Source organism: Phacochoerus africanus, chromosome 9, assembly GCF_016906955.1.
Source record: "Phacochoerus africanus isolate WHEZ1 chromosome 9, ROS_Pafr_v1, whole genome shotgun sequence".
NCBI lineage: Eukaryota > Metazoa > Chordata > Mammalia > Artiodactyla > Suidae > Phacochoerus > Phacochoerus africanus.
Genome location: NC_062552.1, coordinates 128,131,023 through 128,154,693, shown reverse-complemented (window position 1 = coordinate 128,154,693; position 23,671 = coordinate 128,131,023). Strand labels below are relative to the sequence as shown.

Genomic DNA, 23,671 nt, shown 5'->3' with positions numbered 1-23,671 from the left:
ACAGCGGAAATGAGACCCAGGCTGCCTGTCGGGCACACGGCGGCCACCCCGGCACCCTGGTGATCCTGTGCAGCACGAGGTGCCCAGTAGAGGGGTGGGCAGGGCAGGGCAGGGCAGGACCTGGGGACGCGGCCGCAGCGGGTGGGCTCCAGCCAGGAAGGAGCCACGAGTGGGGTGGGGCCTGCTCGCTGGGCTGGAGGCAGGGAGGGCACCTCGGCTCCAACATCCCAGCCGGGGACCCGGCCAGAGGAAGGGGCTGCGAGGATGTCTTCCAAGCCTCTCCTTGCTCTTGGAACCACGTGGCGAAGCTTTCTGAAAGCAGACCAGGCTGCAGCACCACGGTTTCTATTGTGAAAGGATTTTTCCAGGAGGAGCGGGACCTTGCGAACGGGGATGTGGACACAGGGTGGCTTCTGATCGAGCCCAGGGCCCTGTGCAGCCAAGTCTCGTGGTCACGCCGTCCCGGCCGGACCGGCCTGCCCCCCACGTGGACCCGGGGAAGGCAGGGGTCCCTTGACCAGCACGAGAACGACTGACTCGCCTTGACCTCAAGCCACCTCCAGGACCAGGGGCAGACGGCCCGGCACCACGAGGAGGAGGCAGAGCCCCGGGCAGGGCCCACTTGCCACTTCACCTCGCCAGAGAGCCGGGCAGATGGCGGCACGCGACTCTTGGGGCCTGACGGCCCCGAGCCCAGACGCTCCCAGGGCTTTGGCCAGACTCGCGGGGCTGCTGAGCCAAGCAGAGGCTACAAAGCTCCACGGGCTTCCTGGGCAACCGCTGGAGACACGTGGGCACAGCTCGCAGAGCCGGTGACCCACGGGCCAGATGGGAACCTCCATCCTGTGCCCCCTCAAGGCGTCTCCCGGAACGGTGGCCTCCCACGGCGCTGGACGGGGATCGGGGCAGGCCCGAGGCAGCACGGCGCCCACACCGTCCACTGGCCGCTTGGAAGGATTCAGGCCAACACCACCCCAGGCCCGCTGCACAGCCGGGGTGGGGGCTGAGACGTCCCTCAGGGGTCCCCAATCCCAGCCTAATGCTGAAGTTACAGGACGGCCCAGGGGCGCACAGGGAACGGGGGCAGCTGCGGCCCTCCACGAATGAGGACAGAGGGTCCCCGACCCCCACGCACGGCCGGCAGGTCTCGGTCCACGCAGAGCAGTGAGCGGCTGCCCGCCAGCCCGCTCTCGGCCGGAGGCCACCTTCACAACCCCTGGGAACTCTGTCCCCACGTGGGCAGCACGGGCCTGGGTCTGGGCAGCAGGCTGGGCCCAGCCACACACGCGGGGGTCACAAGAGGTGCCCGGTGGGGTCGGGCAACCAAGGGCTCACACTAGGGGCCTGGCACCCGGGCTGCAGTGGGCCAGGCGGCATAATCCCCGTGGGACATAGAGAACCATGACGTCCTGAGTTCCCGCACCCTCCCCACCGCTCACCCACCCCACACACCCACATGAGCCGCCAGGGCACTGTCTGGACTCCCCCAGGCCCTCTGGGACAGAAAGCAACCAGAAGAAAAGGGAACTTCAGGAAGCAGCCGGGCCACCCGGTTTCAATCCCATTCTTAGTGTGCAGGGCTGTGGGCAGGGGGGTCGTGCCTCCAGGGACCAGACACCCACCCGAGGAAGCAGGGCTGCAGGCACAGAGCACAGACACAAGGAGCCACTTGCACCTGGGGCCAGAGCAGGAGGGGCCCGGAGCCCGGGGCAGCAGGGGAGCCACCTCCTCGGCCCCCACACTCGGTGCGTGGGATTCACGAGGACTGGGGCAGGGGCAGCGGAGGCGGGACGAGGAGGGGAGACCCCACAGCAGGGCTGCAGCCGACCCAGCCCAGGGAACGCAGCCTGCACGCGGGTCATGTCGCCCGCCCAGCACAGGGACCAGGCAGCCCTGGCAGGGGCACGCCCACGCCAACAGAGGTGGTGCCTCAGAGGCCAGAGGAGGTCGGTGGGGCCGCCAGGCCTCTGCGGAACATGATGAGCTGGGGTCAGAGGCCTGAGGGATCTGCTCGGCCAGGTTGCTGGAGGCACAGGGCTGGGCAGGGGCTGAGGACGAGGCCAGGATGGACAGGTGGGTCTGGGCAGGAGGACCCAGGGAAGAGACGGACACAGCGCAGGGGACAAAGAGGTCACCTGGGGTTGCAGGCTCCCGTCCCGGCTGGCGGAGCCCGCTTGAGCCCCAGGGCAGGTATGAAAGCAGTAACTGTCGGGTCCCGGGGAAGGAGCCAGGGCCACGGCCAGCAGGTGAGCCGGGAGCAGAGCAGGCAAGGCGGGCCGGGCTCCTGTGTGCCCAGAGCTGGCAGCACAGGGACTGAGCCTAAAGCCCCACAGGCCGCAGGAGGGCTGACGGGAGCCAGGGGCCTGAGGGCAGGAGCGGGAGCCAGGGGCTGGGAGCTGGGCGCCAGTGCAGCTGAGCCAGCAACTAGAGGGAGCCAGGGCCCAGACAGGCTCCAAGGGTGGTCACGGAGAGAAGAGGGTGAGCTCAGAAGGGTCAGGAGCCCCTCCGGGAGGGGACCAGGTGGGACAGAGGCTCTGCCAGGGGGACGCTACCCAGAGAGGGTGGGCCCCCAGGGCTCCGGGAACAAAGGCCGGCCCTGGGAAAGAAAGGAAGCCAGGAGTGGAGCTAGACAAGGCTGAGGGTTCGGGGGCAGGAAGCGGGGTGGTGACTCTGAGGCCCAGGAGCCCCAGGGAAAGGGGCAGGTAGGCTGCAGGTGAGCAGGGAACCGGGAGGGGGGAAGGCTGTCCTTAAGGCTCTTGGGAACACATAGAGCTGGTGCAGGTGAGGAGGGGTTTGCCAGGGCAAGGGGGCTGAACCTGGAGCTCCTCGGAACTGGTAGAGCTTGTGCAGATGAGCAGGGGCTGGGAGGGCAGGGGGCAGCCCTGGGACCTCCTGAGAGGAGTAGATCTTGGGCAGGTGAGCACAAACTGGTAGGGCAGGGGAAGAACCTGCAGTTCCTGGGAGCAGAAGGAGCTTGTGCAGGTGAGCAGGGGCTGGAGGGCAGGGGGCTAAACCTGGAGCTATTGGGAAGAGGTTAGGCTTGTGCAGGCAAGCAGGGGGTGGGAGGGCAAGGGTCAGTCCTGGGAGCCCCTGCAAGCCAATAGAGCCCAGGCAGGTGAGCAGGGGCTGGGAGGCCAGGGAGCATCCCTGGGACGAGCTTGTGTAGGTGAGCAGGGGGTGGGAGGGTGGGGAGCAGTCCTAGCAACTCCTGGGAGCTGGTAGAGCTTGGGCAGGTGAGCAGGGGCTGGGAGTACAGGGGGCACTTCTGGGAGGCCCTGGGAGCAATTAGCACTCTGGCAGGTGAGTAGGGGCTCGGAGGGCAGGGAGCAGCCCTGGGAGCTCCTTGGAGCAGGTAGAGCTTGGGCAGGTGAGCAGGGGCTGGCAGGATGGGGAGCAGTCCTAGCAACTCCTGGGAGCTGGTAGAGCTTGGGCAGGTGAACAGTGGCTGGGAGGGCAGGGAGCAGTCCTGGGAACTCCTGCAAGCAGGTAGAGCTTGTGCAGGTGAGCAGGGGCTGGGAGGGCAGGGGGCAGCCCTGGGAACTCCTGAAAGCAGGTAGAGCTTGTGCAGGTGAGCAGGGGTTGGGAGGGCAGGGAGCAGTCCTGGGAACTCCTGCAAGCAGGTAGAGCTTGTGCAGGCAAGCAGGGGCTGAAGGGCAGGGGGCTAAACCTGGAGCTATTGGGAAGAGGTTAGGCTTGTGCAGGCAAGCAGGGGGTGGGAGGGCAAGGGTCAGTCCTGGGAGCCCCTGCAAGCCAATAGAGCCCAGGCAGGTGAGCAGGGGCTGGGAGGCCAGGGAGCATCCCTGGGACGAGCTTGTGTAGGTGAGCAGGGGGTGGGAGGGTGGGGAGCAGTCCTAGCAACTCCTGGGAGCTGGTAGAGCTTGGGCAGGTGAACAGTGGCTGGGAGGGCAGGGAGCAGTCCTGGGAACTCCTGCAAGCAGGTAGAGCTTGTGCAGGTGAGCAGGGGCTGGGAGGGCAGGGGGCAGCCCTGGGAGCAGTAGACCTTGGACAGGTGAGAACGAGCTGGTAGGGCAGGGGAATGAACCTGGAGTTCCTGAGTCAGGAGGAGCGTGTGCAGGTGAGCAGGTGCTGGAGGGCAGGGGGCTAAACCTGGAGCTATTGGGAAGAGGTTAGGCTTGTGCAGGCGAGCAGGGGGTGGGAGAGCAAGAGTCAGTCCTGGGAGCCCGTGTGAGCCGGTAGAGCCCAGGCAGGTGAGCAGGGGCTGGGAGGGCAGGGAGCAGTCCTAGCAACTCCTGGGAGCAGGTAGAGCTTGTGCAGGTGAGCAGGGGGTGGGAGAGTAGGGAGCAGTCCTAGCAACTCCTGGGAGCTGATAGAGCTTGGGGAGGTGAACAGTGGGGAGTACAGGGGGGGCACTTCTGGGAGGCCCTGGGAGCAATTAGCGCTCAGGCAGGTGAGTAGAGGCTCGAAGGGCAGGGAGAAGCCCTGGGAGCTCCTTGGAGCAGGTAGAGCTTGTGCAGGTGGGCAGGGGTGGGAGGGCAGGGGGCTGAACCTGGAGCTCCTCGGAACTGGTAGAGCTTGTGCAGATGAGCAGGGGCTGGGAGGGCAGGGGGCAGCCCTGGGACCTCCTGAGAGGAGTAGATCTTGGGCAGGTGAGCACAAACTGGTAGGGCAGGGAATTAACCTAGAGTTCCTGGGTGAAGAAGAGCTTGTGCAGGCAAGCAGGGGCTGAAGGGCAGGGGGCTAAACCTGGAGCTATTGGGAAGAGGTTAGGCTTGTGCAGGCAAGCAGGGGGTGGGAGGGCAAGGGTCAGTCCTGGGAGCCCCTGCGAGCCAATAGAGCCCAGGCAGGTGAGCAGGGGCTGGGAGGCCAGGGAGCATCCCTGCGACCTCTTGGGAGCAGGTAGAGCTTGGGCAGGTGAGCAGGGGGTGGGAGGGTAGGGAGCAGTCCTAGCAACTCCTGGGAGCTGGTAGAGCTTGGGGAGGGGAACAGGGGCTGGGAGTGCAGGGGGCACTTCTGGGAGGCCCTGGGAGCAATTAGCGCTCTGGCAGGTGAGTAGGGGCTCGGAGGGCAGGGAGCAGCCCTGGGAGCTCCTTGGAGCAGGTAGAGCTTGGGCAGGTGAGCAGGGGCTGGGAGGGCAGGGAGCAGTCCTAGCAACTCCTGGGAGCTGGTAGAGCTTGGGGAGGTGAACAGGGGCTGGGAGTGCAGGGGGGCAGTCCTGGGAGCCACTGGGAGCAATTAGAGCTTGGGCAGGTGAGCAGGAGCTTGGAGTCTAGGGGGCTAACCTGGAGCTATTGGAAAGAGGTTAGGCTTGTTCAGGTGAGCAAGGGGTGGGAGTAGAGGGGGCATTCCTAGGAGCCCCCGCGAGTTGGTCAATCTCGGGCAGGTAAGCAGGGGCTCGGAGGGCAGGGAGCAGCCCTGGGACCTGCTTGGAGCATGTAGAGCTTGGGCAGGTGAGCAGGCACAGGGGGAATGCAAGACAGGGCAGAGGCAGCAGCAGAGAGGCTGAGCTCAGGGGAGTCCAGGCTGGAGGGAGGGGCCGGTACAGGGCTAGCCAGGCTGGAAAGTGGGCTCCTGGAGGGAAGGTCTCCAGGACTACGGGGGCAGGGGCAGGCCTGAACAGACGCCATGGGCCACAGGGCTCGGGCCCACGGGCCCCAGCCCTGGTCGAGCAAAGTGAGGGCACATGGGACAGGACGGCTGGAGTCCTAAGTGGGAACAGTGGCACAGGCAGCGGACATGGTCAGGAGGTCCAAGGGGCCCTTCTGGGCCTGAGCCAGGGCTGCAGGCAATGGCTGAACAGAACAGGGGGGGAGAGGACCGGCCCAGCCGGGCAGGGGTGCCTGTAATGCTGGCGCCCCGTGGGAGAGGAAGGCTAGGGGCAGGGCTGGGCTGCAGCAGTGCTGCCAGGCAGGCTGGCAGCGGGAAGGGCTCTGGCCTGAGCAGGCAGCTGGGAGGCCCAGAGCTGGGCTGCAGGGCCCGGGGCTCTGGGGAAAGCTGCCTCGGGTGAGCTCAGGGCCAAGCCAGGAGCCCCGGTGGAGGAGGGACCGGTGGGCCCAGAGGCCCAGATTTGGAGCCTGGGCCTGGGCCAGAGGGATGGCAGGGGAGGGGCCTCGGAGGAGACTGCCTCCCCTCGCCCAGGCAAAGGGGCATGTTGGTGCCAGGGACCAACGCGCACGGGCCTTGACTGCAGAGCTGACCCAGAGGAACGGGGCCTGGAGAGCAAACAGCAGGCCGGGACCAGGGGCCAGGAGCAGAGCATGGGCAGTGGGTGGCAGTGGGTGGCAGTGTCCCTGCCAGGCTGGGGAAGCAGGACGGTGGCCTCAGGGGACCAGCAGAAGCTGGCCAGGAACACAGGCCACCCGCTGGTCGGGACAGGCACCCACAGGGGCTCTGGGCCCTGGCGGGGTCTCATCCAGGCACTCACCCAGCTCTGACCAGGCAGCTGCGTCCAGAACCTGCAGCTGCAATGGCAGCGAGCTGGGCGGCTGGTCTGCGGACTTTCTGGAAGCAAGTGGGTGCTGGGCGCAGCGGCCCCGCTGTTCTGGGGGCCCGATTCGCTGCCCGCCCCACAAGGAACAAGACCCTGGCGGTCACGCAGCCTCCTCTCTTCCAGCCCCCAAGACGGCCCCATCGGTCTACCCTCTGGCCCCCTGCGGCAGGGACACGTCTGGCCCTAACGTGGCCTTGGGCTGCCTGGCCTCAAGCTACTTCCCCGAGCCAGTGACCGTGACCTGGAACTCGGGCGCCCTGACCAGTGGCGTGCACACCTTCCCATCCGTCCTGCAGCCGTCAGGGCTCTACTCCCTCAGCAGCATGGTGACCGTGCCGGCCAGCAGCCTGTCCAGCAAGAGCTACACGTGCAATGTCAACCACCCGGCCACCAGCACCAAGGTGGACAAGCGTGTTGGTGAGTGCCTGTGCTGGGGGCGGGAGTGCAGGTCGAGACAGGCCGGGGTGAGCCCCCCTGCCCGCAGGGACCAGTTCCCAGGATGGAGGGTCCCGCCCAGGGTGTCAGGGCCGCTCACCTCTGTCCCCCTCACCTGCAGGCCCAGGCTCAGGGAGGGGTCAACTCGGCACTTCGGAGAGGCCAGGGTGGGCACAGGCGGGACCCCTCCCCCGGCCCTGGGCCCCCAGCAGCACGAGCTGCTCTGGGATGTACCAAGACCTGACCCTGACCTAAGCCCAGCCCTGGGCCCTCTCCACCCCCAGTGACCCTGCGTGCTCTCTCCTCAGGAACAAAGACCAAGCCACCATGTCCCATATGCCCAGGTAAGAAACTCAGGCCTCGCCCTCCTCCCCAAGGAGGTAGCCTGAGCCCAGGTTCGGCCCGAGGGGGGACAGGTGCCCAGGAGGACCCCAGGCCACGAGCTGACCCACACTCTGTCTCCCCCACCAGCCTGTGAAGTGGCCGGGCCCTCGGTCTTCATCTTCCCTCCAAAACCCAAGGACACCCTCATGATCTCCCAGACCCCCGAGGTCACGTGCGTGGTGGTGGACGTCAGCAAGGAGCACGCCGAGGTCCAGTTCTCCTGGTACGTGGGCGGCGTAGAGGTGCACACGGCCGAGACGAGGCCAAAGGAGGAGCAGTTCAACAGCACCTACCGCGTGGTCAGCGTCCTGCCCATTCAGCACCAGGACTGGCTGAAGGGGAAAGAGTTCAAGTGCAAGGTCAACAACGTAGACCTCCCAGCCCCCATCACGAGGACCATCTCCAAGGCTATAGGTGGGCAAGGTGGGCAGGCGGAGAGGGTCCCGCGGGGCCGCCTGGGGGGACCATCATGCTAACAGAGGTGCCTGGCCTCACAGGGCAGAGCCGGGACCCGCAGGTGTACACCCTGCCCCCAGCCCCCGAGGAGCTGACCAGGAGCAAAGTCAGCGTAACCTGCCTGGTCATTGGCTTCTACCCACCTGACATCCATGTTGAGTGGAAGATCAACGGACAGCCGGAGCCAGAGAACACATACCGCACCACCCCGCCCCAGCTGGACGAGAACGGGACCTTCTTCCTGTACAGCAAGCTCACGGTGGACAAGGCCAGCTGGCAGCGTGGAGACGAATTCAAGTGTGCAGTGATGCACGAGGCTCTGCACAACCACTACACCGAGAAGTCCGTCTCCCAGACTCCGGGTAAATGAGCCACTCGCTGCACCCCACGTGCTCTCGGGTCCCAAGAGCTCAACTGAGCCCCATGCCTGTGTACATATGTCCCGGGCCAGCATGAAATAAAGCACCCAACACCACCCTGGCACCTGCAATGCTGTCATGGTTCTTTCCGAGGCAGAGCCCCAGTGCAGGCGCCACCCACGGAGCCAGAGACAGGACAGGCTCTGGGCCAGAGGCGTCCCCATGGCATTGGGGGGAGCAGTCCCACCCGGGCCAGACCCGGTCAGTGGGGGTCTGCACAGGCCCCCTGGGGGCTGCCTGAGGCCGAGGAGGGAGCTTTGCCAGAGGCGGCCTCTCCTGCGGGCTGCCTTCCTGGCACACCTGCTCCGGCTGCTGTGTGTGGACGGACGGGAGAAGCCCTCCAGACCCCCTCGGGGAAATGACTGCCCAGGTCGTCCCGCCTCTGTCCAAGCCCAAGCTCAGGGGCAGCGGCCCGTCCTTGTCCCCAGGTTGCCTGTCTCCTGGGTCTCCTGTGCCCACAGGGTGGGGACGGCCCTGCTTCTCCCGCAAGCACCCGACATCAGGACCCCACCCCGCCCCAGGCCACCGGGCTCTGCCCTGCTGGTCCCCGCAGGGGGCCAGGCCTGGGCACTCGTGGCAGCACTCATCCCTGTGTCCCACAGGGGCAGAGGTAGGCAGCCCAGAGTGTCCAGGGGAGGGACAGTCCCAGACACCCCCAGGAGTGGAGCCCAGACCCACTGAAATCAAGCCCCTCCCACCGAGCGACCAGGCCCCCCCCCCTCGCCTCCGCCTTCCTCCACTCGCACACCCGGGCTCTCGCACACGCATGCACGCCGCCCCCACCTCCCAGCACACCCGCCCACCGCCTGCATCCACATGCACGCACACCCGGGCACACACACACCTACCCACGCACACATGTGTACACCCCCGGGCCCTCACAGACCAGAGCATGGAGCTGGGTCTCACACACCCTCACCGGGGACACCAGCCCGGCCCCATCCCCCGAGGCCCCACGGGCTGCTCAGCCACACTTGCACACTAGACCCCACGGACCCGCTCCGACGCCCGGCCCCGCTCTTCCCCTGGCACCTACGCCCCCTCCGGAACAAGCAGAAATCCCCAGCCCGCTTGTCCCCAGCACAGCCGCCCCCTCCGCCCGGGGACACACACCCCAAGGCCGTCTCGGCCCTTCCCTGGGCCAGAGCCCACCGGGCCCCTGCTCGGCTGACCTTCCACCCTCCGGGCCTGGCCCCCTCGGAGAGCGGGGCGGGGCCTGAGCCACTGGCCTGCCCGGTCAGGACGCCCCCTCCCAGACGGTCCCCATGCTCGGGGGCCCCCACCAGAGGAGAGGGGGCAGGACATCCCCGGCCAGGCTGAGACTCAGCCCGGGATGCAGGACTGGGGGGCCGGGGCCGGGGCCAGGCACTGAGCTCAGCCGGGGGGTCCCCCACCTGGAGCCACCCCAGGCCCCGCGGGCTGGCACAGCACTGACCACCCCTCCCCGTGCAGAACTGCTCCTGGAGGAGAGCTGTGCCGACGCCCAGGACGGGGAGCTGGACGGGCTCTGGACCACCATCTCCATCTTCATCACGCTCTTCCTGCTCAGCGTGTGCTACAGCGCCACCGTGACGCTCTTCAAGGTGAGCGGGCCAGCCCCGCTGTCACCCGTGCCCCGGAGCCCCCTGCTGGCCCCTCCCTGGCCCGCCCTGCCGCCATGCTGTCACTGTGACGGCCCCTCCCCGTGCCCGCCCTGGCCTCTGGTCCTCTCCGGGACAGGGTGGCTGTCGGGGACCGCGGGGCTGGCCGGCGGACCCTGGGGGGCGGCCCACGTGCGGCCCGGGCTGCCCTCACCCCGTGCGCCCTGCAGGTGAAGTGGATCTTCTCGTCGGTGGTGGAGCTGAAGCGCACCATTGTCCCCGACTACAGAAACATGATCGGGCAGGGGGCCTAGGGCGCCCTCCAGGGCGGCCAGGGCCGCCCCACACCCGACAGGACCGCGTCCGTCAGCTCAAGCTGCTCCGCCTGCGCCAGGCCTGCCTCCGCCCTCTGACCTCGCCCGCACCTCTGGCTCTCGGCCACCTGGCCCGCACCTCCGCCCTCGGGCCTGGCGGCCCCCTCAGAAGGCGCCCCGCACCCCCACCGCCCCTCGGAAGCCCGAGTGGGCAGCAGCTCGGGCCCCGACCTGACTTGATGGACACCCACCACCACCAGCCCCCGCCAGAGCCACGGGACACCGCCAGGGCCACATGTCCTCACCAGGAACGCCCGGCTCAGCGAGCGGGTCCAGCCGGCCACGAGGAGACCGGCGTCCAGCGGCTGACGGGACAGGGCCCGGGCTCCCTGTGGACCCCGTCCAGACCGGGCTCCAGAGGCAGGGCCCCCGAGAGGAGGCTCCTGTGTCACAGCCTGGAGTGGGAACAGCTGCCCCCAACGCCAGCGTCTCCCAGCGGGGAAGTTCCCAGACGGGCCACCAACAGGCGCTCAGGTCACCTCCAGCCCAGGGCACTCGAGGGAAGAGGACCTGGGCCCGAGGCCACGGCAGGAGCCCCGGTGGGGACAGAGCAGCCCTGCCCAGGGAAGCGGTGAGGTGCCGCCAGACTGGCCTCCTGGAGGGGGTCCCGCTGGCTCGGACCCCCGCGGGCAGGACGGGCCTTCGCTGGACACAGGCAGGGGTGGCGGGTCCGCACAGGGTACAGGGCAGCCAGCCCATCCCAAGGTACGAGGCCTGAGACCCGTCCATCCGCCCATCCATCCATCCTTCCATCCAGCAGGAGCTCCTTCTGCCTGCCCCGGGGCCTGGGTGAGAGGTGAAGAACCCCCAGGAGCGAGCCCCAGGCCCCGGACCCCCCCAAGCCGGCCCCGCACTGACTCTCCTGCCCTGTCTCTACGGGAACCCCAAGTGGGTTCATGGCATCCGGGGAGCAGCCTCGGGACTGGGAGGGAAGGCTCATCCGCCAAGCTGTGGTCGCTCTTTCTCCTTGGTGAGTGTCTGGAGCCCAGGCACTCTCCTCACTGTTGCTCTCATTTTTCACGGCAATAAACCACTTTTACAACCCCTCAGCTCACTGGGACCTCTGCCTGTGTCACCCGCCTCCCCTGCGAATCCCAGCCTGGCCGCCCTCCCCCCACCTTCGCCCCTGGTGTTCCCCTCCCCCAGCGTCCCCACGCCCACCCCCAAGCCTCCTGGACACAGCGGCCAGCCTGGGGCCTGGCGGGGCCACGAGCGACTGGCGTGCGTTGGCTGTGTCATCAGCCTGTGCTGCTGTCGCAAACCCCGCAGCCGGCGGGGTCGCCAAACCAACTGCACCAACTCAGAGCTGAGAGTTAGGTCTTCCTGGGGTGACATGAGGCCACAGCCCGGGAGGCAGCACTGCAGGGAGCTCGCAGGTACCGCTCGCTCCAAGGAGGAGGGGACTGAATGTCACCATGTGTGTGACAGGAGGGAGGGCCTGGGAAGGCCAGGCCAGGGGGTATCGGGGGACAGAGGTCGGGAGAAGGGCTGGCCCAGGGAGCAGAGCTGGACCCGGCTCAAGCGCTCAGGACAGACGGGTCAGTGAGAAGGACGCGGGGTGGGGGGGGGGGGCTAAGGGGACCTCGGGTGCAGACCACCGCCTGGGCTGCCCAGAGGGCCTAGCGCTTCCCAGGACAAGCCGAGGGGCCGCTCGGGGCTCCGGTGAGGGACCAGGGAGGGGGCCTGGTGATTGCGACCGGGCCCCCATGTCCGCCGGCCCGCCGGCATCTGTCCAGGGTGCGGCCAGGATGCCGACCTCGCACAGGTGATCCCGCCCCAGAGGAACAGGCCTCGGGCCAGGGCTGGAGGGGACAGGACTCTCCTGAAAGGGCAGAGCAAGGGGCCCGGCTGCCAATGCTTCCTAGTCACAGCTCCAGGAAGTGGGACAGGGCCAGCCCAGGGCTGTCCCAGGGAGCCGGGTCACCCTGGGGACACGGCCTGGGGCCGCTGGAAGCTGGCGCAGGAAACAGGACGGAGATGGAGCCAGAGCAGTGTGCAGGGAATGCACTGCGTCGCTCCAGGGGTCCCTGAACCAGACACGGGGAGGCCGGGACGTGCGGCCAGAGCATGGACGTGGGGTGGACAGCGGGGTCCAGGCATGCAGGGCACGGAGTGCCCTCCGCCTCCAGGTTCTGGGCGCTCAGGCCACGGTCCTGGGGCTCACCCCACACCCTCCGCTTCCCTCACCCTGAACGTCTAGCCCAACCTGAACGTGCCCATGGGCCACGCAGCCTGCTCAGCCCCAGGCCCTGGCCCTCACGTCTGTCCCCGCACCAGCGATCAGCCCCTGGCCGGCCCACTCCCGCGGGAGCGCCAGGATGGCGACAGCGGGGCTGGCCCCCGCACCCTCGAGAACTCCCCCACCGGACCCAGGCCTCCCACCCTGACCCCCAGCAACGCCTCATCCCATGGCAACCCCACCTCTCCACGTGCCCCGCGCACCCCCGGCCCAGGGCCCGACGCCAGCCCCTGAGCCCCTCGCGCTCCCCTGAGTGAGCCTGAAGCCAGCCCCCCGCGGCCTCCTGACCCCTAGACCCCCAGCATTAGCTTTACACGCACCGGTACCATCTCACCTTGCCCACGCACACCCACATCTGCGTCTTACACACACACACACACACACACACACGGGCACACGGGCACACGGACGTCCAGGATTTCCAGCTCAGCCCCAAAGCCGAGGGCACTAAGGGGCCCCCCCAACTTGGGGCCAGTCCCAGAAGAGCGTGGCTCCCCCGCAGAGAGACCCCGCTGGACGTGGGTGCCGACCACCCATTCGCACTGAACCACCCTCGAAACAGAGCGCGGGCCCACGGTCCAGCCCACACTCAGAGCCCACAGCCAAACCGAGGGCTCAGAGGCCAAGGCCGGCCCACGGTCCCCGTGCACCCTGCTCCGGAGTCCGAAGCCAGCCCAGCCCCGCCAGGCCTCCCTCCCCAGGCTCAGCCCGCCCCCCCCCCTGCCCCCAGCTCCCAGTGCCCGTGCCCCCCGTGCCCAGCCCAGTCCCTGTGCCCACCCCCACCCCTGTGGTCCACCCTCCCTGCTGGCCACCCCAGGCCCCAGGCCTGCAGAATGAGGAGGCAGAGAAGCCTCCTGGGGAGAGGCCGTGGGACCCTGGGGCTGTGGGCAAGGCCCTCGGGGTGGGAGGGGGTCTTTCACGGAAGGAGCTTCCCGGGGGGTCCACGCGGCCGCCGCCGCCGTCTCGGCCCAGCTGCCCCACCCCCACTCACCGTGGCCTCGCTCCTTTCTTAGCAAAGCTCCTTTTCCCTGAGGAAACTGTGCGAGTGGGGGGAGGCTGCCCTGGGTATCAGGGCAGCTGGGGTGGGGGCACTGGGGACCTGTGTGTGTGTCGGGGGGTGCACTGTGGCTCTGCACTGACGGAGGTGGGATGAACAGGGGATTTACTGGAGTGGGGTGCACTGGGGATCTGTGCGGGTGCGATGGGATTCCCAGGGAATCTGTTCAGGAGCAGGTGGCTTTGCCCTGGGGATCTGTTTGCATGGGGTGGGGTGCACTGGGATTCTGTGCAGAAGACATGGCGCGCACTAGGGACTCGTGCCGGTGGGGTTGGGGTGCACTAGGGATCTGTGCAGCTGGGGTGGGGTGAGCTGGCCGGCTCTGCGGGGGGGATGGGGCACACTGGGGATCTGGGCAGTTGCGGCGGGGTGCAGTGGGGACCTGTGCAGGTGTTGGAGTGCACTGAGGCCTGTAGGGTTGGGGGGGCACTGAGTAGCTGTGCAAGTGGGGTGGGAGATGCACCGGGACCGGAAGTGACGGGGTGGGGTGTGCTGGGATGGGAGCAGGGGGGTGGGGGGCCCTGGGGATCAGGTAGGGGGCCTTCGTGATCGCTGGCATTCGCAGGGCAGGGGGTCCGGGCTCTGGCGAGCGCATCTGTACCTAGACGAAGGCCAAAGCACGCGTAAATACATCCACACCTCTGACTCTCAGCTGCAGCCGCCCGCCCAGGACACACGACCACCATCCGCAGGAACCAGCCCAGGCGGCGGCTGCTCCCTCTGCCTCAGACCTGCCTCTGTCTACAGGGACAGCCCGCCGGACGGGCAGGAGGTGCCCTGGCCGTCACACGGGGCCGAGCCGCGCTGGCCGACCCGCTGCCCCTGCCCCACGGCCTCCATCACCACCCCGACACGCCCTGTGGGAAGGAGCCCTCTGCACGCGGGAATCCTTTGAAATGTCGGCGGCCGCATCACACAGGGGGTCCACCTGTACTGCCTGCGCGCCTAATGGGTCCTGCTGGGCACACGCCACCTTCACAGTAAGAGTGAACACTCCCAGGCGTCGGAGACCCGCGGGGCGGCCCCGCCAGCGGGTGGGGGCCGCTCCCTGGGGGCTCAGAACACACGGCCTCGGCTTTGCCCCTGGAAACACGTCCAGCGGAGCAGGAGACACAGGTGTCCGGGCAACGGCTCAGGGCCGTGGTTACAAACGGCGCCCGATGCATCCTGGGACCTGGGCCCGAGGAGGGGGCGAGGGGGAAGCTGGCCAAGCCGCCTGGGCAGGGAGGGGATGGCTCCCGGAGGCGGAGGTGAGCAGAGAAGGGGGCGGCGGGGCCGGCCCGGGGCCTGAGCAGCGCCGCGGGCGGGGAGCGTCCTGCTGGGACCACCGCTCTGCCCTGGGCCCGCCCGCCTCGTCCTCACAGGACTGGCCTCAAGCCAGGGCTGCCCGCACCTGAAGGGCACCCAGACCACCCCAGGAGGAGCCTCCGGGCCTTTCTCTCTTTTGTTTTTTAACGTCATTTGACTTGATTCTATATTATTTTATATGATACCGTTTTAGGGCCACACCCACGGCATTCGGAAGGGCCCAGCCTAGGTGCTGAACCAGAGCTGCAGCAGCCGCCTGCACCACAGCCACAGCAACACCAGAGCCGAGCAGCCTCTGTGACCTACACCGCAGCCCACGGCAACGCGTCCTCACGGATGCCAGTCGGATTCATTCGCGCCGCGCCGAGGCGCAAACTCCTCTTTCGCAATCTCTTTCGTTGAAGTGTAGTTTTACACCGTCGGAAATCCGCCATGTTGTGTTAGTTTCAGGTCCCCGGCACAGCGGTCCAGCCACACACACATGTGCATCCACAGCCACGTGCACACAGGCAGACACACGTCAGGACACATACACAGCGGTGTGTGGAGAGGTTAATCCCAACCTCCTGACTCATCTCCCCGCCTTTCGCCCTGGGGAAGCGTGCGGTGGCCCCACGTCTGCGGGTCCGTCGCGGTTTTGCTTCGAGTCCACTCGTACCCCTCCTTTCAATCCCACATGCAGGCAATGCCGCGCGATGCCGGTCTCCGGCCGCGTCGCTTCAGCCAGAGGAGGAGGACGACCTCTAGGTCCGACCTCGTGGTGGCCAACGGCATCGCCGCAGCCTTTTCACGGCTGAGCGATAACCCGTTGTGCGTGCGCCCCTCACCTTCTGCAACCGTCCGTCCGCAGACGGACGCTTGGGCCGCTTCCTGTCTTGGCCATTGCGAGGAGTGCTGCGGCGGATGCTGGAGAGCCCGTGCGTTTTCACGTTGTGGTTCTCTCCCACTGTGTGCCCAGCACTGGGGTTGCCGCGTCGGACGGCAGTTCTGTCCGCAGTGTTTTCAGGAAGCTCGCGCCGCTTTCCGGAGTGGTCGTACCTACATCCCCACCGACAGCGTAGGGGGTTCCCTGTTCTCCACACCCTCTCCAGTATGTACATCCCGTCTGCAGACTTTTTGATGATGGCCATTCTGGCTGGACTGAGGCGCTACCTCACGGCAGTTCTGATTTGCCCTTCTCTAATGATGAGCACTAGTGGGCACCTTTTCCTGTGCTTTTGGCCAACTGTATGTCTTCTTTGGAGAAATGCCTGTGCAGGTCTTTTGCCTCTTTCTTGATGGGATTCTTCATAATCAAGCTGCATGCCTTGTTTGTATGTTTTGGAGATGAATCCCTTGGCGGTCCCTTCATTGGCAAATCATTTCTCCCTTTTTGTAGGTTGTCTCTTTGTTTTGCTTGTGGTTTCCTTTGCAGTGCAGCATATTTTTAAGTTCCGTTCACTCCCGTTTGTTTAATTTTCTTTCTGTTTCCATTATGCCAGGAGATGGATCCAAAGAGCTACAGCTGTGGTTTCTGTCAAAGAGTGTTCTGCCTATTATCCTTTGGGATTTATAGGCATCCGGTCTTATGTTTAGGTCTTCGGTTCATTTTGAGTTTTGTGCGTGTGTGTCTGGCGTTAGAGAGTGTTCTGCTTACATTCTGTTATGTGGAGCTGTCCGGTTTTCCTGGCACCGATCATTGAGGAGATTTCTCTTCTCTATTGACCATTCTTGCCCCTTCGTCATGGATGGATTGACCTGCCTCCTCTTCCAGCGATGTATATGTTTGGTTTTAAGCCAGTGCCATACTGTTTGGGTGACTGCAGCTTTGTAGTAAGGTCTGAAGTCAGGGAGCCTGATTCCACCAGCTCCATTTTTCTCACTTTTTCCTCACTCATTGCGTTGGCTATTTGGGGTATTTTGTGTTTCCATGCAAATTTTTGAGGTTTCTTGTTCTAGCTCTGTGGAAAATGCCATTGGAGGTTTGATAGGGCTTGCACTGAGAGTGAGGGTGGCCTTAGGTAGTGTGGCCCTTTTGCCAGTATTAATTCTTCCAGGGCAGGAGCATGGTGTAGCTTTCCATCGGTCTGTGTCGTCTTTGGTGGCTTCCAGCAGTGCCTTAGAGTCTTCAGGGTCCAGGTCTTTGTGTCTTTGGGTAGGTTTATTCCTGGGCATTTCATTCATTTCGAGGCACTGCTCAGTGGGATGGTTTCCCTAGTTTCTCTCGCTGCTCTTTCCTTGTTAACGTAGAGCAAGGCAGTCAATTTCTGTGTGTTAATTTTGTATCCCGCAGCTTGACCAAATTCATTGGCGAGCGCTAAGAGTTTTCTGGTAGTGTCTTGAGGATTGTCTAGGTATCGCAGCACGTCACCTGTAAAGAGCGGTAGTGTTACTTCTCCCTTTCCGATTTGGGTTCCTTTTCTTCACTTTTCCTCTCTAATTGCCCTGGCTAGGACTTCCAAAACTCCGTGGAAGGAGAGTGGTGAGAGCAGACACCCTTGTCTTGTTCCTGATCTTAGCAGAAATGCTTTCAGGTTTTCACCATTGAGAATGATGATAGTTGTGGGTTTGTCATATATGGCTTTTAGTATGTTGGTGTAGTTTCCCTCTATCTAGTCACCTATGATGGGGCCTGATGGAGGATAGTGTGAGAAAAAGAATGTCTATATATATATGTGTGTGTGTGTGTGTGTGTGTGTGACTTTGTCACTTTTCTGTACAGTAGGAATCAACAGAGCAGGGTAAACCACCTGTAGTGGAAAAAATAAAAATCATCAAGAAAAAGTTGGGTGATGAATTCTGTCAAAAATGTTTTCAGAATCCATTGAGACGAGCATCTGTTTTTTTTTTTTTTTTAAATGGTTTTTATTTTTTTCCATTATAGTTGATTTACTGTGTTCTGTCAATTTCTACTCTACGGCAAAGTGACCCAGTCATTCATATATGTGTGTGTGTGTGTGCGTGTGGTGTATATATTTATACGTTCTTTTTCTCACTTTATCCTCCACCATGTTCCATCACAAGGGACTAGATACGGCTCCCTGTGCTCTCCAGCAGGATCTCATAGTTTATCTATGCCAAATGCAATATGTTGCATCTACTAACCCCAAACTCCCAGTCTACCGCACTCCCTCCCCCTTGGCGACCACAAGTCTCTTCTCCAAGTCCATGGGTTTCTTTTCTGTGGAAAGGTTTATTTGCGCCATATATTAGATTCCAGACGTACGTGATAGCGTATGGCATTTGTCTTTCTGACTTACTTCACTTAGTATGAGAGTCTCTGGTTCCATCCGTGTTGCTGCAAATGGCATTATTTGGTTCGTTTTTACGGCCGAGTGGTATTCTAGTGTGTATATATACCACATCTTCTTAATCCATTCCCCTGTCGATGGACATTTAGGTTGTTTCCATGTCTTGGCGAGCGTGAATAGTGCTCCAGTGAACACGCATGGGTGCATGTGTCGTCTTCAGGGAAAGTTTTGTGTGGATATATCCCCAGGAGTGGGATTGCTGGGTCATATGGTAGTTCTACATTTAGTTTGCTGAGGTACCTCCATACTGCTTTCCGGAGTGGTTGTACCAATTTACATTCCCACCAGCAGTGCAGGAGGGTTCCCTTGCCTCCACACCCCTTCCATCATTTGTTATTTGTGGGCTTTTTCATGATGGCCATTCTGAGGGGTGTGAGTTGGTACCTCAGAGCAGTTTTGAGTCGCGTTTCTCTAATGAACAGTGATGTTGAGCACTTTTTAGTGTGCCCGTTGGCCATCTCTTTGTCTTCTTTGGAGAAATGTCTATCCAGGTCTTCTGCCCGCCTTTCAGTTGGGTGGTGTTTCTTGCTGTTGAGTTGTGTATGCTGTTTGTATATTTCAGAGACTAAGCCCTTGTCGGTTGCATTGTTAGAAACTCTTTTCTCTTATTCCGTAGGTTGTCTTTTCTTTAACGGCTTCCTTGGCTGTGCAAAAGCTTGTACGTTTGATTACATCCCATCGGTTTATTTTTGGTTTTGTTTCTGTTGCCTTGGGAGAGTGACCTAAGAAATCATTTGTGTGGTTGATGCCAGAAAATGTTTTGCCTGTGTTCTCTTCTAAGAGTTTTGTTATGTCTTGTTTAAGTCTTTAAGCCACATAGAGTGTGTGAGTGTGTGTGTGTGTGTGTGTGTGTGTGTGTGTGCGTGCATGTTGTGAGGGTGTGTTCTAGTTTCATTGATGTACATGCGACTGTCCGTTTTAGCTAGCAACAACACTTGCTGAAAAGACTGTCTTTTCCCCATTTTATATCCTTGCCTCCTTTGTCAAAGATTAAAGCCATTTGTCACAAACCCACAGCCAATTTAATCCTAACAGAGAAAAGCTGAAAGCCTTACCACCATTGCTGTCTTTTACGAACAAGGCAACGATGCCCAGTCTCACCACTTCTACTCAACATAGTATTGGAAGTCCTAGCCTCAGCAAAGAGACAAACAGAAGAAATAAAAGGTATCCAAAATGGAAGAGAAGAGGTGAAACTGTCATTCTGTGCAGATGACATGACACTGTACAGAGAAAACCCTAAGGTCTCCACTCATAAACTGCTTGAACGGATCAGTGAATTTAGCAAAGTAGCAGGATACAAGAGCGACATTCAGAAATTGGTTGCGTTTCTGTATAGGAACAATGAAATGTTACCAAAGAAGTGGAAAACTATGACGTCTTGTAACATAGCAGGCCCAAAATTACATACCTCAGAATAAACCTGACTAAGGAGGTGAAATACTTATATGCTGAGAAATGTAAAACATTAATCAAGGAAATTAAAGAGGATTCAAAGAAATGGAAATATAGCCCATGCTCCTGGATTGGAAGAACTGATATTGATCCTTTGTATTTCTGTGGTGTCAGGTGTAACTTCTTTTTCATTTCTAATTTTATAGACGTGAACGCTCTCCCTTTTTTTCTTGAGGAAGCTGGCTAAAGATTTGTCGATTTTGTTGACGTCTTCAAGGAACCACATTTTGATTTAATTGATCTTCTGTATCATTTTCTTTACCTCTATGTCATTGATTTCTGCTCTGATTTTTGTGATTTCTTTCCTCTACTAATATTGGGTGGCGTCTCTTTTTCCTTTTCTAGATGTTTAGGTGTAAGTTCACATTGTTTGTTTTGAGTGTTATCTCTTTTCATGAGATCAGATTGTATTGCTAGGCCGTGTCCCCGTTGCCGTGCAAGTCCAGGGCGAATCCAGGAAACATAAGCCCCTCTAGGGGTTTCAAGTGAGAAGTGATGCCACCCAGGAAATCAAAGGTGTATGAAATCGGCACGAGGGCAGGCAGGATGCCCACGGGGAGAAGGTCGTCGAGGCTCGGGGGCCCCCGGGAAGCCCAGGGCCTTCTGCCTCAGAGGGCTCCTCGGACTTGTGCGTGGGGGCATCAGGGTCTCAGAGAATGCCCCTCAACAGAACACAGTCCACAGGAGGAGCCCACCGCTAATCCACTCCAAGGCGAAAAGCTGAGCTCATTTCCACCAAGGTCAGGACCAAGACTAGGATGGCCACCCTCACCACATAGTTGGCCACGGTGTACTCAACAGAGCAGGGGACGTCCTAGCCCCAGCAGTCAGGGAAGAAAAAGACAGCAACGCCGTCCTTTTGGAAGAGAAACGTAAGACTCTCACTGTTTGCAGAGGACATGGCGCTGCACGTAGGAAGTCCTAAAGATACCACCAGGGAACTGCTAGAGCTCATCAGTGCCTTAGGTACCGTGGCAGGATACAGACTAATGCCTGGAAATCTACCGCATGTCTACACACTCCCAGCAAAAGGCCAGAAAGGGCAGGTGGGGGGGGTAATCAAACTTATCAACGCATCCAGAAGAATAACATACCTATGAACAAACCTACCTAAAGAGGCAAAAGACCCGTGCTATGAAGACTAGAAGACGCTGACGAAAGCAATCAGAGATGACACAAACAGATGGAAAGCCAGACCACGCTCCTGGATTGGAAGACTCAGGATTGTCACAATGACCGCAGTAACCATGCAGTCTACGCACCCAACGCCATCCCTATCAAATTGCCAGTGGCATTTTGCACAGAACTGGAACAGAAAAGATTTAAATTTGTGTGGAAATACAAAATACCTCAAAGAGCCAAAGCAACCTTGAAAAAGAAAAGTGGAGCTGGTGGAATCAGCAGTTCTAGTTCTGTGAAAGATGCCGTTGGAAATGTCATACGCGGGGCCCAACCACACGCTCATCGGGGCAGAAGGGGTGCCCACCAGGGCCAAGAGGCCAAGGGCTCACACGAGGGGCCTGGCACCTGGGCTGTGGTGGGCAAGGCAGCATAAGCCCAGTGGGACGTAGAGAACCGTGACGGCCTGGGTTCCCACGCCCTCCCCTGGGTCCCAGGCACCACTCACCCACCCCACACACCCACATGAGCCGCCAGGGCACTGTCTGGACTCCCCCAGGCCCTCTGGGACAGAAACTACACAGAAGAAAAGGGAATTTCAGGAAGCAGCCAGGCCACCCAGTTTCAATCCCATTCTTAGTGTGCAGGGCTGTGGGCAGGGGGGTCGTGCCTCCAGGGACCAGACACCCACCCGAGGAAGCAGGGCTGCAGGCACAGAGCACAGACACAAGGAGCCACTTGCACCTGGGGCCAGAGCAGGAGGGGCCCGGAGCCCGGGGCAGCAGGGGAGCCACCTCCTCAGCCCCCACACTCGGTGCGTGGGATTCACGAGGACTGGGGCAGGGGCAGCGGAGGCGGGACGAGGAGGGGAGACCCCACAGCAGGGCTGCAGCCGACCCAGCCCAGGGAACGCAGCCTGCACGCGGGTCATGTCGCCCGCCCAGCACAGGGACCAGGCAGCCCTGGCAGGGGCACGCCCACGCCAACAGAGCTGGCGCCCCAGAGGCCAGAGGAGGTCAGTGGGGCCGCCAGGCCTCTGCGGAACATGATGAGCTGGGGTCAGAGGCCTGAGGGATCTGCTCGGCCAGGTTGCTGGAGGCACAGGGCTGGGCAGGGGCTGAGGACGAGGCCAGGATGGACAGGTGGGTCTGGGCGGAGGACCCAGGGAAGAGACGGACACAGCGCAGGGGACAAAGAGGTCACCTGGGGTTGCAGGCTCCCGTCCCGGCTGGCGGAGCCCGCTTGAGCCCCAGGGCAGGTATGAAAGCAGTAACTGTCGGGTCCCGGGGAAGGAGCCAGGGCCACGGCCAGCAGGTGAGCCGGGAGCAGAGCAGGCAAGGCGGGCCGGGCTCCTGTGTGCCCAGAGCTGGCAGCACAGGGACTGAGCCTAAAGCCCCACAGGCCGCAGGAGGGCTGACGGGAGCCAGGGGCCTGAGGGCAGGAGCGGGAGCCAGGGGCTGGGAGCTGGGCGCCAGTGCAGCTGAGCCAGCAACTAGAGGGAGCCAGGGCCCAGACAGGCTCCAAGGGTGGTCACGGAGAGAAGAGGGTGAGCTCAGAAGGGTCAGGAGCCCCTCCGGGAGGGGACCAGGTGGGACAGAGGCTCTGCCAGCAGGACGCTACCCAGAGAGGGTGGGCCCCCAGGGCTCCGGGAACAAAGGCCGGCCCTGGGAAAGAAAGGAAGCCAGGAGTGGAGCTAGACAAGGCTGAGGGTTCGGGGGCAGGAAGGGGGTGGTGACTCTGAGGCCCAGGAGCCCCAGGGAAAGGGCAGGTAGGCTGCAGGTGAGCAGGGAACCGGGAGGGCAGAAGAGCTGTCCTTAGAGCTGCTGGGAACTCATAGAGCTGGTGGAGGTGAGCAGGGGGCTGGCAGGCCAGAGGGGAGTTACCTGGAGCTCCTGGGACCACGGAGAGCCTGTGCAGGTGAGCAGGGGTTGGTAGGACAGGGGCTGAAGCTGAAACTCTGGGGAGCAGGTGTAGTTTGTGCAGGTGATGAGGGGCTGGGCTGAGGGGTAGGTTCTGGAGGTCCTGAGAGCAGATAGAGCTTGTGCAGGTGAACAGGGGCTGGGAGGGCAGGGGCCGCACCTGGAGCTTCTGGGAGCAGGTAGAGCTTGGGCAGGTGAGCATGGGCTGAGGGCAGGGTGCAGTCCTGGGACCTTTGGGAGCAGGCAGAGCTTGGGCAGGTGAGCAGAAACTGGGAGGAAACAGTTGAACCTGGAGCTTCTTGAACCAGGACGAGCTTGTGCAGGTGAGCGTGGGCTGGGAGGGCAGGGGCTGCACCTGGAGCTTCTGAGACAAGGTAGAGCTTGGGCAGGTGAGCAGGGTCTGGGAGGGCAGGGGGCAGTCATGGGACCTCCTGGGAGCAGGTAGAGCTCGGGCAGGTGAGCAGAAGCTGGGAGGGCAGGTGGCTGAACCTCGAGCTCCTGGAGGCGGTTGAGCTTGGGGAGCTGAGCAGGGGCTCAGAGGGCAGGGGCTTCCCCTGGAGGTCTTGGGAGCAGGAGCAGCTTGTGTGGTTGAGAAGGGGGTGGGAGGGCAGGGAGCAGTCCTGGGAACTCCTGGGACCAGGTAGAGCTTGTGCAGGTGAGCAGGGGTGGGTAGGACAGGGGGCAGTCCTGGCAGCTCTTGGGAGCAGGTAGGGCTTCGGCAGGTAAGCAGGGTCAAGGAGGGCAGGGGACAGACCTGGCAGCTCATGGGAGCAGGTAGAGTTTCTGCAGGTGAGCAGGGGCTGGGAGGGCAGGGAGCACTCCTGGGAGTGCCTGGGAGCAGGTAGAGCTTGGGCAGGTGACCACGGGCTGGGAGTGCAGGGGGCAGTCCTGGGACCTCCTGGGAACAGGTAGAGCTTGTGCAGGTGAGCAGGGGCTGGGAGGGTGGGGAGCAGACCTGGGACCCCCTGGGAACAGGTAGAGTTCGGGCAGGTGACCACGGGCTGGGAGTGCAGGGGGCAGTCCTGGGACCTCCTGGGAACAGGTAGAGCTTGTGCAGGTGAGCAGGGGCTGGGAGGGCGGGGAGGAGACCTGGGACCCCCTGGGAGAAGGAGGAGCTTGGGCAGGTGAGCAGGGCCAGGGGGGATGCAGGACAGGGAAGGGGCAGCAGCAGTGGGGGTGAACTCAGGG

General features: G+C 62.5%; 1 gene segment (V, D, J or C); it reads left to right on the top strand.

Moving 5' to 3' along the window:
* Positions 1 to 1,441: 1,441 nt before the first annotated feature.
* LOC125135511 (immunoglobulin heavy constant gamma 4-like) lies at positions 1,442 to 11,145 on the top strand. The segment is given in 7 exon segments: positions 1,442 to 1,745; positions 6,572 to 6,865; positions 7,192 to 7,227; positions 7,355 to 7,681; positions 7,765 to 8,085; positions 9,595 to 9,725; positions 9,953 to 11,145. Coding segments are annotated over 7 exon segments (1,482 nt in total).
* Positions 11,146 to 23,671: the final 12,526 nt, after the last annotated feature.